This window comes from Diabrotica undecimpunctata, chromosome 1 (genome assembly GCF_040954645.1).
Source record: "Diabrotica undecimpunctata isolate CICGRU chromosome 1, icDiaUnde3, whole genome shotgun sequence".
Lineage (NCBI taxonomy): Eukaryota > Metazoa > Arthropoda > Insecta > Coleoptera > Chrysomelidae > Diabrotica > Diabrotica undecimpunctata.
The window spans coordinates 134985928-135004712 of NC_092803.1; the positions used below are offsets into that span (position 1 = coordinate 134985928).

Sequence of the window (18785 nt, forward strand, 5' to 3'; positions counted from 1 at the left end):
AAGTGATTAAATAGTGTAATTTATTTAGTCGAATATTCAATTAGTATTAAAAACACCAAAAAACTTACTTATTCTCTAATTTTTTTTCTTTTCGCGCATTTTATATATTGTCTTTCGCGGGTTTCAAATTTGCAACCTTTATATTATGCAAGAGATTTATATTATGCGACATTTTGTTCACTTTGTCCACTTTTTTTTGCTTTTTGCAAAACCGACTTTAGTTTTGTTTCACTAATACAGAGTGTATCACATACACGTTTATGTACGGACTGAACTGCTCGCAGAGGGTCCCCGTTGGTTTTCTCAGCAGCAAAATAAGAAAGTACATTAAATATAAAGTTGTCTACATTTAAAACACGTCTCGACTTTTTTAGCTTCAAAATACAAATACACTACATTAAACTCTTTCTTAACGGACACCTCTCTTCACCGGACACCTCTATACGGACATTTTTTAAAACTAAAAATCAGTCGGCGATATATGAAACGCATGTAAATTTTCGTTACTTTTTAATATCTGTAACGATTCGGTACTTTACCTATCAATAGCGGGCCGTTACTTTCGGAACTTTTAAGAGTACATCCACTCAAATCAAACAAATATTTAAAACTAACAAAGTGAAATATTAGATTCTGTTTCTGGTTTCTGAACCATCGTTCTGCCAATTTCTTTTCATTTTTATAAAAAATAGTATATTTCTTTTTATTACAGTTGTAGTACCTAATAAAGTAATAAAATAGTGTAATATCAAACAAACCCGGCACGCCTCTTTGGTGTTTACATTTCGCCGAAAACCAACCCAAATGTCTGATGAACACATTTGGCTTCATAGACGTCATTGTATTTATTTGTAGGAGCGTTAGCGTAAAAATTTTTATTATTTTCCGATTATATTTCAATAAAATTTGTGTCTATCTGAACATCTATTAACTGAAATAATTTTAGTTTATATGTCATACTAAAACTAGATCTTAGACCAATTTACTTTCATACTTCTACTTGCACAGTAAAATATTCGTTGTCGCAATAATCCAAAACAGTCGTATATTCGTGGAATAACCTATACACTATTATAAGCATATTGTAGATGAAATGGGTAAAGAAAAAAGAAGGTATTCACAGGCACTCGAGGTAGATTCTGAGTAAAATATTACCCAAGTTACACTTTGAGTTTTTTGTTTTATTTATTACTCAGATATGTTGAATGTTTTTATTTTTGACAAGATTTTTCTGACCTTTGCATAGGTTTTTGCTTTGAAATTTCGTTTTCCTTAAACCAACGAATGGAGTGCCATTAAGAGCTCAGTTCACGAGTGGCAACTCCGTTTTAACCTTAATTATTACGTTTAATTTTAAAACATTTTTACACATTTAATGTAATTGTATTTTAATTCCGTGCATTACAATAACGGATTCACGTTATTATGTTGTTGGAAAACCTCATTCTAACATGTTTATTCAGTTATTTTCAGTTCTGTTATTCCTGTGAACGACTTATGCTACGATGTCTACTTCATATTTTCATATGTATTTCATAATACAGGAAAATATAGGTTTATACATCGTTAAAATCATGATGTGGGAGTGCCCCTCGTAACAATCATACTGTTGACGGTTTATTTATACTTACTGCAGCTCTATCTTGTATTTAGTGTAGAAATGTTTAGAAAGGTTTTCGAAGCCCCGCCCATTGTAACGTCAGTGGTGAGGTAGTCCATTAATAAACATAACTGACCGTTTCCACTAAACAGACTCGAGTTTCAAAAATTCGGGACTCGAAAAACAAAACGAACTGTTTCAAAACACGCCAGTCTTTAGTAAATTTTGTGAAAAGTTGCTATTTTGTTTTATTGGATACGAGTTTGTGTTTTGTTTTGTTTTTATTTTGTCCGTTTGGTGGGAAACCGCCATCAGATATTACATTTAATTTTAAAACAATTTTTACATATTTAATTTAATTTTATTAATTCAATGCATTACAATAACGAATTCGCATATTATGTTGTTGGAAAACCTCATTCTAACATTTATTAATTTAATTTTATCTTTGTTATTCTTCTGATCATAAAATATAAATGATAACATTTATTATAAATATAAATGAATAAATTCAAGCACTGTAATTCCCTGACGCACGCCCTGGCTAAAATATTATCACTAGAACAACAGTGGTCCAATTAAGTTATAGCAATTCTTCCGCGTACAAGGACTACTAAATGATATGGTATGCTGAGTTTCGTATACGATGTCTATTTATATAGTTTATGAGGTGGATATTATGTACGTTTATACATTGTAAATCGTGATTTGGGAGTGCTCCTCGTAATATTCATAATGTTGATAACGTGTGTTGGTTTGTTTACTGCTACTGCATCTTTAAGATGAATTTGGTTTAGACATCTTTAAAGAATATGACCGTTTAATTTAATATAAAAAAAGAATAAACAGTCAAGAACCCTAGCCGTGCCGTTGTACGGCACGGCTAGGGCAATATAACATTTCAAAATTGACAATTACATTTTTGGATAGATTTTATAATCAATCAATGGTTTCAAAGTTAAATTAAAAAAATTAATATAAAATTACTTAAATTGGGAATCTTCCGACGTTCTGTGTTTCTGTGTTTTTGCTGATGTATTTATTAGATTAATTTTTGATGTTTCTTCACATTAATACCATTTTAATGCTACCGATATTTTAAAGGTAAGATCATTTACTTAATTGTTTTTCATATTAGATGTATTGCTAATAACACTCTTTTAGATGAACTGATGATGCTCATTGAACAGTGGGCGAAACGTCTTCAATAAATAGATAAAGTAGCACAACTCTTGTCTTTTTTATCTCCAAATTGACCGAAAACATCCCATTCACTTACGAGTGCAGTTTTAGTTATAACTTAGTAAACAGTCTAAAAAAATTATTATAATTTTTTTATAAAAAAAGGAAAGTTAACTTTATTGTTGGAGTCACCAAAGCAATAAAAAAAAGCAACTAAGTTGCTTTTTTTATCCAGTTTTAAAACAAAATGCCAATTTACTATCAGACTTATTCAAAAAATAGTTTGTGCAGCCATTCGTCCTCAATATATTTCATTTCGAACAAGCTACAATGGACGTTTCGAAACTTATGTGATTCGTACCAACACTATTTTACCAACTGATAATATGACAGGAACCCAAGACTTTTTTTACAACTTAGGACTTACAACATCTTAAGCAGTTTTGTGGTAATGCTGCCAAACATTGTTTCGATAGCCTCGCTCACAACACAACGGAACAAGGGACAAGAGTTAGTCTTGTAAAGAAGAAACAGGCTGCAAAAAATGTGCTAAGAAAACATAATATAAAAAAGACAATTATTTCTGTTTATTAGTGGTAGTTACCAAATTTTATTTTCGACTTACATTCTTTTAGTTATTGCTTTAATGACATACACCGTTTTTGTCATTTTTTTTGTGTATTTTCGATCAAATCATCAAAAATAAAAAAAATTGAAAAAACGTAACAGTCTAAGAATATTTCTATCGTTTTCACCGATAAATTATATACCCATTGATAAACGGTTTGACTTAAAATTTATATTAGAACATTTTAAAATTAGTCTTTGAACTGTAAAATTAACTTTTATACAAATTGAATAAAAGTGACCTTCATCGTTTTTGCCGTGTAGGCTTCATATCAACAACAGAAAAAAAAACTGCATATTACACAACAAAAACGCTCTTAAGGATATGCTCAACAACCCTACAGAAATGACAAAAATCATACAGTTTCTAAACATCGCTTAGCTTACCAAGATTACTAAGATTTTACTTAATATACATTAGTTCTCTCTTCTAAATCCTGGGAGTGTAATGGTCATCGTGATGTCGTGTATAATTACTACTTGTTTTCATTATTTATCTAATGTTTGTGTTGCTGCACAAATAGTCATGGTTATGGAGGTACTTTGTGTAAATAGTATAAAAAAATCTTCTTTAAGTCAATTGGAGCCAGGTGGATCTCTCTTCACGTATCATATGTCTGGGATATTCCAATATTCTTGTTTTAATTGTATTTAAGATTCAGGTTTCTTTATTCATTCTTCTCAGAACCCCTTTGTTTGTGACGTGTTCTCTTTACGACATTTTCAGGATTCTTTTACATATCCACAACTCGAATGATTTTAGTTTTTGAATTGATATCGCATTCAACCTTACTCTTAGCTCCAACTTTAAATCTCTTAAGCAGAACACTCTTCTTGTTTTGGTGAAATTTGCTCTACCCTTTTTTATTCTGATTTTTTTGGAAGAAGTCATTTATGGAGACAACATCATTGTTCCAAGATATGCATATTTATCCACCCAACATTGGTTTCGTTCATTAGAATATTAACTTTTCGATATTCTCATAAATTTTATCCTCTTGGCGTTCAGTGTTTAACCGCATTACTTTTCATACTCCGCTATTATGGCCACCAGTCTTTAAAGATTTTCAACAGTTTTGGCTAAAATGACAGTGTCATCTGCATGTATAATGTTTATTAGACTCTGTATACCTTTATTTCAGCTGTTTTACCCTTAAGAGCTTTTTTAAAGATCTCTTCTAAGTAGGCGTTAAAAACAATTGGCGACAATACACATCTTTGTATTACTTCAGGTCTATTTTTTTCAAATTCTTCTGACAGCTGCTTGTTATTACGTAATTTTACTCGCTGCTTCTAGTATAAATTTGGTATGATCCTGAGGTCATTGTTGTCTATCTTCGTTGACTTTAGGACGTTTAATATGTATTCATGTAGTACTTTACCAAGTGCTTTATTATAGTCATAAAAACACTGAAATATATCTTAATTGACATCTAGGTAACTTTGTATCAGTGCTAGGACGGTCTGATAAGTACTTAGCTTACAAAAGAAAATCGAGAATTTTGGAAAAGTGGCGATTAATTTGTCAACATAGTCTTCTTTTAGCTCGATACACTTAACCCAGCGTTAACTTCTTTAACCCGTCTAAAAAATATGTTTTCTTGAGGTTTGCAAAGTATGCTTCCGTTGCGGCGATTTCTGCCCAGCGAATGTATTTTTCTGTTCGGAATCAAAAAGAAGTCTCATAGGGCCAAATCTAAAGAATACGGTATACAGTGTGTTAATTTTAAACGTTTTTAGGATAGTAAGGGGGAACTAAAATGACACGATGAAAGAGAACTCACCCCCATCAACCCCCTAGGCCCCACTTACCACAACCAAAAAAGTTTAAATTGCAAACCTCCACTTGTGATACATCATTAAAAAGACTGAAAAATTCTATCCAGTGGTATAAATAATAATTATACAGGGTGAATCAATAATTGTGAAACTTTTACTAAAATGGAAAATTTAATGAGGTTTTTGTTGATACTGTTGATTTAATTACTATTTAAATAAGAATAAGCCACAATCTAAGGTTAAAGTAAGAAGTTTATTGCCGTTTCGAAGTGGAAATTAAAACTTCATTACATAAGCTTCACCCGTACAAAACACAAATTCTTCAAGAACTAGGCGGTGATGATCCAGACCGACGAACTGAAATTTGTGAACTCATGCCTGAAAGAATTCGCGTTGAACCGAGAATGTTAAAAAATATTTGTTTCATAGATGAATGTACTTTTATGCTGAATGGTAATGTAAATAAACAAAGCTGTCGGTACTGGAATCGATTCAGAGAAGGTCACACTCAATATCCTGGAAAACTGAATGTTTGGGCAGGAATATTAGGCGATGGTATAATTGGCCACTTGTTCATACCAGGCAATTTAAGTGGCAACATTTATCTCGATATGCTGAAAAACACCATCAAACCTTTAATTGTGTAATAATTAGACAACCAAAGGGACGATAAAGGCAACCTAGCTCTAGACGAAGATTTGCTGCACTTCCAACAATATGGAGCACCTCCTCACTATGCAGCTCCAGTTAGGCACTGGTTGGATACTAATTATCCAAACAAATCGATTAGAAGGAGAGGTCCTATTGACTGGCCACCAAGGTCACCAGACTTACTGCTACCTGGCTTTTTTCTATGGGGTTACCTCAAGTCAGTTGTTTGTAAAACTCAACCTCCGTCACTTGGGGGAATGCGACAAATAATTACGCAAGCATGTTGCGCTATTACTAGAATAACATTTGCCAAAGTTCGTGCAGAATTTGAAAATAGGCCTTATTATTGTTTACAAAACAACGGAACCCACTTTGAATATTTATGTAATTGACATGTTGAACAAATTTGTAGTTCAATAAAACCTCATTAAATTTTCCATTTAAGCCAAAGTTTCACAATTATTGTTTTACATTACTATCACAAGTAGGGATTTGCAATTTAAACTTTTTTTGGTGTTGTGGGTAGGACCTAGGGAATTATTGGGGGTGAGTTCTCTTTCATGTCATTTTAGTTCCCTCTTACTATTCTAGAAACGGTTTCAAGCATTTTTCGATATCACCTTTTGTTCCTGAGATATAGCCCATTGTAATTTTTAAAATTGACACACTGTTTTTTCTGAAATTCGGCATCAAATCTAGTTCGGCGTAGTCGAGCCTTGTGATTGCTTTGTCCTTCTTTTGGTAGAGATACCTACTGTCTTAGATACCTCGCACACCTTCAGTTAGCGATCTGTCCATGAGATCTTGAATTTTTGTCACGTTATCCTCCGCGGTAGCTATTTTCGGGGTACCGAGGCGTCGCTGATCAAAAACTGATGTACACCCACGTTGAAACTCATTAAACCAACTTTTAACGGTTAAAAGGAGAAGAGTCATCGTTTCTACAGCATCCAAGCGCTGTTTGATTTTGCTGTGCAATTTCCCTTCCAAAAGTAAGAATTTAATCTTCGACCTATATTACTTTTTTTCCATTTTTTTAAAATCCGCGAATACGCCTGCTTTCACACGCGGTTAAAAAAAAACAAGTTAGATTCGGCTAAAATTTAAACATTACCCATATACAAGACTGTTTTACACGATAGTAGATTTCTCTTGAGATAGTGGCGCCATCGGCCGGTGAGGCTAAGTACTTATCGGACCGCTTAAGTGAAAAAAAACTTCGTTTGATCCTAAATTAAATAAAAAAAAATGCTCTACTAAATAATATATTCATATTTTAGATCTATCCTACACCACAAAATAATGAAAGTATTGTTATTTATCTTAAGTATATCCACTACTTTTGGATCAAATATTCTCCTGATAGATGAAATTTTATCGACAAGTCATCAAATATGGAATTATGTATTGGTTGAAGCACTTCTAGACAAAGGGCACCATGTTACTATCATCGGACCGAAAACGATAGATATAATTGTTCACACTAATTGTACCATGTATGTAGTGGAAGGTAAGGTTAAAATAATGCTTTAAATAAAAAATCACTTAAAAATTCGTTATTTTAGATATTACAATTATAACTTATATTTTATCCAAAGTTTTATCCAAAAAATATTTAGGCTATCGAGTAGTGTATTTTTCCATTTAATTTAGTGAACATAGGTCGGCATTACACGATTCAAGAATGTTAGGTAACAGGCTTTCACAAGGTTTAAATTTAAGCCTAAGCCAGTTTTCTAAATCTAAATAGTTTTGAATGCACTGCACATGAAAGTTAACTTTCCGCTACCGGAGGGGGGTACAGATTGTACCCCAAATTCGATTTTTCGAATGAATAATTTTTAAAAATGTTGGAATTTTGTTTAACTGTTCTAGTTACTTCTTCATTGGGATGTGTAAAAGCATATCCAACCATTTGTTTTCAATTTGACATATTTTTACCTATAAAAAGTGCAGCACTGTGCTTGGGGTGCAAGTTCTACCCCCTCCGTCAACCGCGGTACAGTTCATTGCGGTCGACGCCACTGACTAAACCAGACGTTTTGCGCACGGCACCAAACCTGTTGTTTGCAATAACACACAAATCAGTTCTGTGGATGACTTAGTGCTAACATACCGTTTTAGTTTATCCATTTGTGATTACACGATTTACCTCCTACTACTACTACTACTACTAGTAGTAGTATTACACGATTTAACGATATGTCGAAAAAAAAAATAAAGTTAGACCTTCGGAAAGAACAGCATCGTGAAACTGCAGTGCAATGGTTAGAGGAAAGTGATGATGATTACCTTTCTGAAAGAGATAGTTTATCGGATGATTCAGAATTAGATGATAATTTAGAAGTAGCAGAATATGAGCCTGAAATTCTGTAGGTAATTTTTATTTTTGTTTTATGTACGATATTTCTATCTTGAGTTTATTATATTTTAGCCATCTGAGAGCGACAGTAATGATTCTGATAAACCAGTTTTGGGGGCAGTAGATTCCACATTTATTTCCAAGAATGGTACAGTTTGGAAAAATCGTCCATTACGACAAACTAGATGTCGCACAAAAAACTTGCTCGAAAAACCAGGGCTTACAGAAAAATCTAAAAATGTCGCTAAAATTAGTGATTGCTTCAAATTATTTGTAGATGAGAAAATTGTAGAGATCATCGTCAAATGTACAAACCAGAAAGCGGAGAAATACTTTCAGGATTGGAATGGGAAAAATCCTAATAAAACAAGAACCTGGTTGCCCACTGATTCAGTGGAAATTTATGCGGTCTTGGGACTCTTGATTACGGCGGGTGCGCTAAAAGCCAATAGGGAACCAGTGCACTTTTTGTGGTGTCGAAACCCTTTGTACAGTCGATCTTTTTTTCCGGCTGCCATGTCACGCGACCGATTTCTAGATTTAATTTCACTTATGCGATTCGATGATTTGAACACTAGAGAAGAACGTAGAAGTTCTGACAAACTAGCAGATTTTAGGGAAGTGTTTACAAAGTTTGTAGAACACTATAAAGAAAGTTTTAAGTGCCACTCTCATCTAACTGTTGATGAACAACTTGTAAGTTTTAGAGGTAAGTGTCCATTTAGAGTCTACATTAAATCAAAACCAGCCAAGTATGGCATCAAAATATGGGCTCTAGTTGATGCAACAATCACCTATGCTGCTAACCTTCAGATTTATACTGGAAAAGATGGTAACAAACCAGAAAAAGACCAGGGCAAAAGAGTAGTACTTGATTTGGTCTCATTTCTAAAAACTGGTTATGGCATCACTACTGATAATTTCTTTACCAGTATTCCCTTGGCAAAACAACTCCTAGATCGACAAATAACATTATGTGGAACACTTTAAAAAAACAAGCAGGATATCCCTCCAGCCCTACTACCCAATATTTCTAGACAAGAAAAGTCCTCAGTTTTTGCCTTCACTGAGGAAATAACACTGACGTCTTACGTTCCTAAAAAGAATAAGGCAGTAATTTTATTGAGTACAGAACATAACGACGATAAAATTAGTGGAGAAGAGACGGACTATAAGCCAGACATAATCTTGCATTACAATTCTACAAAAGGTGCCGTAGATACTATGGATAAGATGGTAAATGAATATTCTTGTAAAAGAGCCTCTAAGAGATGGCCATTTGTTTTGTTTCAAAATCTTCTAGACATTGCATGTCTGAATGCATACGTACTGTGGACGACAAAGAATTCTATTCGTGCCTATAAAGCTTCTCTCAGACGCAGAGAATTTTTACTAAACCTGGATCAAGAACTTATAAAGCCCCATGTCGATAGGCGACTACAAAGTCAACAAAAATTCCATAAGCGAATTATAAACGCGATGTACGAATTGTACCCACCGCCACCAAGGGAGAATCGCGAAAACAACGCCACCATCTTGAAATCCCCAGGGCGATGTTTACTTTGTCCACGCAAGAAGGACCGCAAAAGCAGAAAAGCGTGCAATTCTTGTAAATTCTTTGTTTGTGCTGAACATCAAACAACCACAACAATTCAAACAATAATATGTACAAAATATAAAGCTAATCAAAAAAACGATAATTAATTTTTTCAAGACACCATATATTTTTTTATTGTTACCTATATTCAATAAAAAATACCTTTTAAAAAATAAATTTTATCCAAAAAATGTTTAGTCTATCGAGTAGTTGTTTGTGTTTTCCCGTTTAATTTAGTGAACATAGGTCGGCATTACACGATTCAAGAATGTTAGCTAACAGGCTTTCACAAGGTTTAGATTTAAGCCAGTTTTCTAAATCTAAATAGTTTTGAATGCACTGCATATGAAAGTTAATGGATCATACATGTCATCATCATCCTTAGCTCTTTTAAGTCTACTGCTGAACATATACCTCCCATGAATAATTCCATTGCATCTGATCTTAGCCCTTTGAATTTGAATAAAAAAAACAGGATTTTTGTAAAATTTATTAATTTAAGTATATTCTTAAAACAAATTCAGTCAAAATAAACAATGCTGATCCTGAAGTATATTCTGCAGGATGTAATATTCTCAAGATACCAGAAGAATCACAGCGTAACAAAATATTAAATGAGAAATAAAAATCAGGTGGCACTTCTTTCTACCTATTCTTCCCATTGTTTTACATGGATTGTTGCAAAACAAATTTGTCGTCGTGTTTGAGACAAAGTCCGACATTGCAAGATGAACCTTTTTACTGTGTTCTGTTAACATTTGCTGTCGTGCTGCAATTGGCACATCTCAAAGAAGTAGTTCTTTGGGGCATATGAAAAGACTTTGTATGGCGCAGTTTTGCGAAGGGAATATGGCTTTTGAATTTACTCACTGGTTTTTCTGCTGATGGTTTACCCTTTTTAATTGTTCTAAAGCTTTAATAAGGCCTCTAATCACAGAGAGCCGGAATTATTTCAAAGACATACTTTTGGATTGGCTTCTAAATTGAAATAAGAGGAATGCGTTTACGACGCAAGCATCCACAAAATAAAAAAATATTCTATGCCACGACTTGTGTGATTTACGATTCATCTCATAAAGACTTTTCAGCATGTCAAATTTGTCAACATATCCCATATGTGAGTTGTAGAGCACTACTATTTGTGGAAATAAAACCTCGTTCAGAGTAGCGTCTTTTTGTCTTCTCTTTACAACTTCGTTTGTTGCTGGATTTTTGTAATTTGCTAGAAGAATCATACTTCTGCAATCCATCCACTTCAACGCAGATAGTCCATCTGTTGAAATACGGTAATCTAAATCTCCTCGATTCATTTGTTTGTCAGTTGTCAACTCTGGTAAATCCTTTTTTTTAACGGTTTCACTTGCGTAAATTCCGTCCTAAATAAAGATCTCTGAAAATTAATACAGTTGAAATAGTTGTTAAAAAACACTGGGTGGTGTTTATTTACTAAGACCCTTGTTACATCCTGTGCGTCTCGTTGTCCTTAGTTTTTTTCAGTGGAATTTCCCACTTTACCATTATATATCTGTAACTCTCACATGAATCCGCTTGAATCTGCTCTAATTCATTCATTGTAGCCGTTTTATAGGTTTATTGGGCATTTACTGTCGGATACTGCTTCGACCTTTGAATCGTATCATAGACTCATCAATCGCTTGAAACTCATGTGGATTTAATACTGCAGAAACGTTTCCGTGAGTTTGGCCAGTAGAGGTCGCACTTTGCAAGGTTTGTCAAATCCGGGATCAGTTTTTTTTGCTGCACTGTATTATCAACCAGATGTAAATTGCCTAGTAACCAAGCGAATCTGTTACGTGCCATAGCCGAACTGATGAAAGGGTCTCGTAATTCATCACGTGACGATCAATAATCTCTGTAACTGGGCATTTCCTTTATACCTATTAATAAATTTACTCCAAGAAACGTTTTAACTTCGTCTTCTGTGGTAGGTGTAAATCCATTTCCTCCTCCGTAGTTTTGAACATAATATAGATTAATTTTAAATACAATTTGGTAAACTAAATCCTTGGGAAATTGTTCCAAAACTCATTTGTGGGGTTCTCTGCAGAATTTAAAATGTTTGGGCCTGTAGTTTTAATAAATTGATTTGTTTGTGTTATACAACTTTCATTTTAGGTTCAAAGTATAGAGTTATGTTGCTTTGCTAGCCGTACTGCTAGCGGTACATCGTCTTCACTATCCGATTTCGATTTTTGATTATTTGGAGTATTGGTTGTTTCATCTTGATTGGTAATTTGGTCTTCAAATACGATGTCATCGAAGGACATCCTCATTATTTGGTGGCCGAAATTGATCAACATCCAATTCATCTCCCAAGACTCTTTCAATATCAGAGACAGCTGACTCTTGGTCACTTGGAATTTTATCCAATAAGGCGTCAACCTCGTTTTGAGACATATTTTTCTAATGCCTGAAGCTTCACTTATGATTTTGCATTATGGCAGAATTCATATAGGAAGTGCCCTGTGCTCGTGCCAGAATACCACATAAAATACAAATAAATATTTTTATGCAAATAACAATACTTACTGTGAAACAGACTTCAAAAATATTACTTATCCGTAGTTTTTGTAGTTAATAATAATTAAATAAACAAGAGAACAATTAAAATACGTCGCTCTGTCAACACCGAACGTCCGCTTCAAATGTATGCTTGACTAATTACGTTATTCAGTCAATGTAATTCACTCAAATTGGTTCCAAACTGGTTAGACACTTAGAATATAATATAAGCAACCAATTTTACATACTGGTATGACTGTAAACCGCTAGGAAGTTTAACAGAAATGTTTGTAAAGGTGATCATCAGGATCAGATCAGGATACCGATCGTCATCAAAGGGTTAAGCACCTTGAATCCAGTTGTGCTGGATGCGCTTGATATCGTCTGACCACCTTCTTGGAGAACCTTCTTTATTATTACAATAAGTATCGTGTCTAGGTCTCCATTTTAAAAAATTTTTAATGCATTTTTTATCTGTAATTCTTTCAAAATGTCCCGCTCAGTTCCATTTCAGCGTTGTAATTCTTTTAATTGCGTCAGTAACACCATTTTTATTTCTAAATATTTAATTTGAAATTGTGTCTCTAAGGAATATATTCAACATTGACCTCTCCATTGCTCTCTGTACCACTTGTGTCTTACTTTTCTTACTTTTCTTGTAAAATTCAAGGGTTCTGCTCCATACTTGAGAACTGAGAGTATACATGGATCAAAGGGCTTTCTTTTTAACTCTACGTTAGGCGCGTGGTATTTTGTAGCGGCCTTGGGCGCGTGGTCTACATATGTAGACCATTTTCTTTTATTATTAATTGACATCTGATGTGATAAATTCTTAAAAGGATATTAAAAATAGTTTTTTTATACATATATTTTAACATAAAATTCATTTTAATTAATATACATATATCTGTGTGTAGTTATTTAAAAAAAAAACGGAAAGCATGTTTTTCTACCTTTATTATTCTGGGATAAGTTTTGAACAACAACATAAAATTCTTAGTGCGCTAAAATTAAACCAAATGTAATTTTCTGATACTAATACATACTAAGCTTACCTAATATTACAAAATTGACAAAAAAAATCATTTGAAAGTCATGAAAGTGAGCACAAAATAAGTATATATTTAGTCGGTCAAACAGCTAGTGCACATATCTGCCATGTGTTGTTTGCATGCGTAATGGTTGCATTCTACACAAGCTTTTCTTGTAGATTTGTTGCAGGCTCGAGGACAAATATGACAACGTCCTACGTAATTTTCTGGCTTTGCCGGTGGAGCAGGCGGGGCTTCAATTCCAAGAAGAGCACGCGCGCGTCTTCTTAGTTCTACTGGCACGTAGGTGTTAGTTGACCTCGCCTCTATCTGAGGATTGATCAATTTCCAAGCAAATTGCTCAATAAACTCACTTCTCTTGACTTTGGTTTCAAAGGGATGATTTTCTTTATATACGCAAAGAGCGTTAATACCCGATATATTCAAAAGGTCGAAAAATATTACCATTGTCCAACGACACGTGTTTCTTACAACATTGTAGTTTACACATAACTGATCGACACAATCTACACCAATTTTAGTTTTGTTATATCGGGTGACAATATCAGGTTTTTTGGAATCCCCTGTTTTTGGATCAATGGCATTATCGTGGTGCATTGAAGATACCAAAATAACAGACTTGTTTCTTTTGGGACAATAAGACACCAACGTCATATCCTCCTAAAAACCAAAGATAGAGGTTTTCTCTTCTCTTTTTTTATTAGGCAAGAACTCAGCGGGGATCTCACGCTTATTCTTGGGCATTGTACCGAGATAAGTAAATTTTTTTATGTAGCAATTTTTGGGTCAATGGAATACTGGTGAACCAATTATCGCCTGTAATATTACGATGAATTCCCTCTATTGGCTGCACCAATCGTAGTACAATATCTTCAGCAGTATTGCTAACCTTATACGGGCCATCAGGTTGAGTTCCGACATATGTTTCGAGATTGACAGTGTAAAAGGTTTTTGCATCAACCAGCGCAAACTTCGCTGGTTTATTGGGTATATATTGCTTGAATGAGCAGCGTCCTCTAAAAGCCAATAATTGCTCGCCAACAGTCAGATACGCACTAGGGATGAAATTATTTTGAAAATTAGCCAAGTAAATTTCAAAAACATTTCTAATGGGTGCTAATTTGTCTAATTCTCTTCTTTCTGTCGTGTATTGATATCATCAAATCTTAAACAACGGAGTAGAAATCTAAACCGTTTTTCGCTCATAGCGAGGTAACATGATTCGACTCCATTGCCTTTGGAATTATCCCATACTTTGCGAGCGTTTTCTTCTTAGTATTCCTATTAAAAACAAAATTCCTATCAAAGCTCTTATCTCCGTTTCATCAGTTAATCTAGCATCCCGTTCCCTACAAAATCGCTCTTTTATGTTCTGAATATATATATATATATATATATATATATATATATATATATATATATATATATATATATATATATACATATATAAACTAAGGTACACTCGAAGAGTGGTGGGTTTTTCGGTCAAAGTGGAGAAATAAAAGACAAAGAAGGTGGCTACTTCATCTATTTATTGACGACGTTTCGCTTTCTGCTCAGAAAGCATCATCAGTTCATCTAAAAAGAACAATATGAAACCAAATATCCATAGAGAAGTTACACCAAAAGTGTGTTACCTTACAAAGACATGTAGCAGTCAGTGATGTTAAAAAAATGAAAAAGCTTACAAAGCTGGACATTCAGAGTTAACGTTGTATATAACAATTAATTGAAACTAGGTAAAGTTTGCAATTTAACAAAATTAGCACAGCAAAAGAACATGTGATAAAAATACATGTATATAAAAATTTTTATAAAAAATTAGTAAAAAACATTAAGGTTTATTTTAAAGTGTAAAGAACTAGAAAGATCATTAGATTGCACTTCCAACAAATTTATTTAAAAAATTAGATTTTAATTTTAACTTTAGGTAACATTATTAGTTATTAAAGATTAATAGTAATAAAGATAAAATGAAGTTACCAGTCTTTAGCTTACTGAGTCTCGTTAGTAAATGAATTTACAGGTTTGACACCCACGCACAACAACGTGAATAGAAGTGGCCTTGATGTCAAAATGACATAAACAGCAAGGCAAGCTACCAACCTCTATGTATTAAGGCGGTATATTCAAAGAATGTGATAAATTTGGTTGACAACTTGTCGTTAAAAAACCAAACAATGAAAGGAAAAGGTGGTTAAGATCACCATTTACCCTACAGTGATTGATCTGTCAACACAGAACAAAGCAAGAGAAGTCAATCCAATATATCATATATTATAATATTATGACGTCACTAGTTAGCCAGCTAACAGGTGAAGATTAATAAAAATTTCCACAATCCAAAGGTTCAAACATTAAGGATTGTAATGAAAAGGATTCTATGAATCAGATTCAATTTAAAATTTTATCAAACAAGTTCATCAAAAAGAACAATTACTTAATTATGTAAAAGTGATATTGACAAATAATTCATAAAAAATAAGTTGATAAATCTTAATTAAAGAAGGAATAATTTATTTATATTTTATTTTTATTTTTATTTAAATTTATTATAAGAAAATGTAATAAAGAAAACCCCAATGTGGGACAAAATTTAAGTAAACAACATATCAAGCCTAATTCTGTAAAATTAATGCATGATAAATTTGGCTCAAATTACTAATGTCCGTTCTCTTATTTAGAGTATTAGGATGTTTTAATATTGCACACATTTCTAAAAACTGTCTTTTAACGAGATTACGTTCAGTTCCAAGAATTTTAACTTCATTAAAGTTTACTTCATGCTTAGTGTTGATGGCATGTTGGGCAAGAGCACAAGTATGCTTAGATAAATTGATATCACTGCGGTGTGTCGTAAGACGCCCTCTCAGTGATCTCCCAGTCTGACCGATGTAACATGAGTCACACTCAGCACAAGGTATATGATATATTACATTAACTTGTTCCAGAAGGGACAGAGGTGTTTTAGTTTTAGAGAACAAATTCCTGACAGTCTTAGCATTCTTAATAGCAATTTTAACAGGTACGTTGTTATGTTTGTACAGTTTAACGAGTTTCTCAGTAACTTGAGGAAAATAAGGTAAAGAGGAGTAGTGGGTAGTTGGATTCCCAAGTACAGTATTAGGCAGAACAGTGTTATTAATTGAATTATTTGATATTGTTCTAAGTTGGTCACCATTGGGTATATCATTTAAAGAAGAACCATAGCTTTGAGCGAAAAGGTATTTATTAATAAGGGAGGATGGATAGGAATTCTCAATTAGAATATTTTTAAGTAATTGCAAGGATTCCCTTCGATTAATCGGATGTATCAGTCTATTTAGCCTGCAGCTTAAAGCTTTAATAAGGTTTAATTTATATTTAAAGGGATGACAAGACTGGTAGTTGAGAAACCTATTAGAGGCCATTGGTTTTCTGTACCAACTTGTAGTAAGGGTGTTATCTCCCATTCTAATGACACGCATGTCTAAGAAGGGAATACTATTTGTGTTAGAGTCCTCAAGTTCAACAGTGAACTGTAAATGAGGATCAAACTCATTGAATAAAGACAAGGTGGCCTGAATCTTGTCTGGAGGTAAGGCTAGTAATAAGTCATCAACATACCGTTTAATAAAAGGGATTTGGAAATCTAAAAGACCCAGACGGTCAGATACTAAATCATCCAGTACATAATTAACTAGGATGGGAGAGATTAAGGAACCCATAGGTGTCCCAAAAATTTGAAGGTAATATTTGTCATTGAAGACCAAAAAATTAGTGTCAAATATTAATTGTAAAAGTTCTGCAAATACATCCCAGGATACAGGACAGTTTGGTTGGATGGAGTTCCAGTGATTTCTTAAAGAGGTAATAACGCTCGAGAGAGGTAAATTAGTGAAAAGAGATACCACATCAAAACTTACTAAAATGTAGCCTTGTGGAAGTTCAAAATTATTAATAAATTCAATAAAAAGAAAAGAATCAACAATATTAAAGTTGTTATTATAATTATAAGATTTAGATAAGATGTCAGTTAAAAATTTTGCAATATTAGTATTTGGTGAATTAATGGAGGAAACAATTGGCCTCATGCTCAATGTGGGCTTATGTATTTTAGGTAGACTGTAGGGTTTCCTTTCATTGTTTGGTTTTTTAACGACAAGTTGTCAACCAAATTTATCACATTCTTTGAATATACCGCCTTAATACATAGAGGTTGGTAGCTTGCCTTGCTGTTTATGTCATTTTGACATCAAGGCCACTTCTATTCACGTTGTTGTGCGTGGGTGTCAAACCTGTAAATTCATTTACTAACGAGACTCAGTAAGTTAAAGACTGGTAACTTCATTTTATCTTTATTACTATTAATCTTTAATAACTAATAATGTTACCTAAAGTTAAAATTAAAATCTAATTTTTTAAATAAATTTGTTGGAAGTGCAATCTAATGATCTTTCTAGTTCTTTACACTTTAAAATAAACCTTAATGTTTTTTACTAATTTTTTATAAAATTTTTTATATACATGTATTTTTATCACATGTTCTTTTGCTGTGCTAATTTTGTTAAATTGCAAACTTTACCTAGTTTCAATTAATTGTTATATACAACGTTAACTCTGAATGTCCAGCTTTGTAAGCTTTTTCATTTTTTTAACATCACTGACTGCTACATGTCTTTGTAAGGTAACACACTTTTGGTGTAACTTCTCTATGGATGTTTGGTTTCATATTGTTCTTTTTAGATGAACTGATGATGCTTTCTGAGCAGAAAGCGAAACGTCTTCAATAAATAGATGAAGTAGCCACCTTCTTTGTCTTTTATTTCTCCACTTTGACCGAAAAACCCACCACTCTTCGAGTGTACCTTAGTTTATTTTGGATTGACGGTCGTACTCCTTTTCTCGATATATATATATATATATATATATATATATATATATATATATATATATATATATATATATATATATATATTCGTTGAACAAACTATTATTCGAATGATTGCGTCAGACAAAAAAAGTTTAAGACAGTCAATTGCAAGCATTGCATTGAGGGCATCACGTTTTGATCCGGGTAAGTATGTTACAAGATTATGAGAACGCGTTCGCACTTGTACATTACCACAACCCTTTCTCCACTTTGTCGTCATATCCTTACCTTTGTAAAATTTGCCATCACCAATTTGTTTATCGTCGCTTTGTGATTTATCTTTATCTGATGTGAGTTCTAGTTCTGAGTCAGTCTCATGATCACTTCTTTCCACTATATTTTCATTTTCTTCTTCAAGGGAAATGTGTTTGTGTCACCATAAAACATTTTTGCTGCAGCTGTTGCACCATTACATATATTCTGAAGACGAGTTGTGTATCTGTGATTAATACTGCACTCCACAAGACCTCTAAATATGGAACTATGCTGAATTGAATCAA

General features: G+C 33.3%; 1 protein-coding gene and 1 long non-coding RNA gene across 5 annotated transcripts in view; one reads left to right on the forward strand and one right to left on the reverse strand.

The window, feature by feature from the left end:
- LOC140440299 (uncharacterized) overlaps positions 1–18785 on the reverse strand; it is a 605785-nt gene that overhangs the window by 254749 nt on the left and 332251 nt on the right. The gene's annotated exons all lie outside the window — the stretch shown is intronic.
- Positions 1–18785, forward strand: part of LOC140432046 (UDP-glycosyltransferase UGT5-like) — a 53093-nt gene that overhangs the window by 5977 nt on the left and 28331 nt on the right. For 3 of the 4 annotated variants that reach the window (XM_072519899.1, XM_072519905.1, XM_072519901.1), the window contains one exon: positions 7120–7349. The exons of the other annotated variant lie outside the window; for it this stretch is intronic. In XM_072519899.1, the coding sequence (XP_072376000.1) occupies positions 7142–7349 (208 nt within the window). In that variant the 5' untranslated portion in view covers positions 7120–7141. The remainder of the gene's footprint in view (positions 1–7119; positions 7350–18785) is intronic. 4 annotated transcript variants of the gene reach the window in all.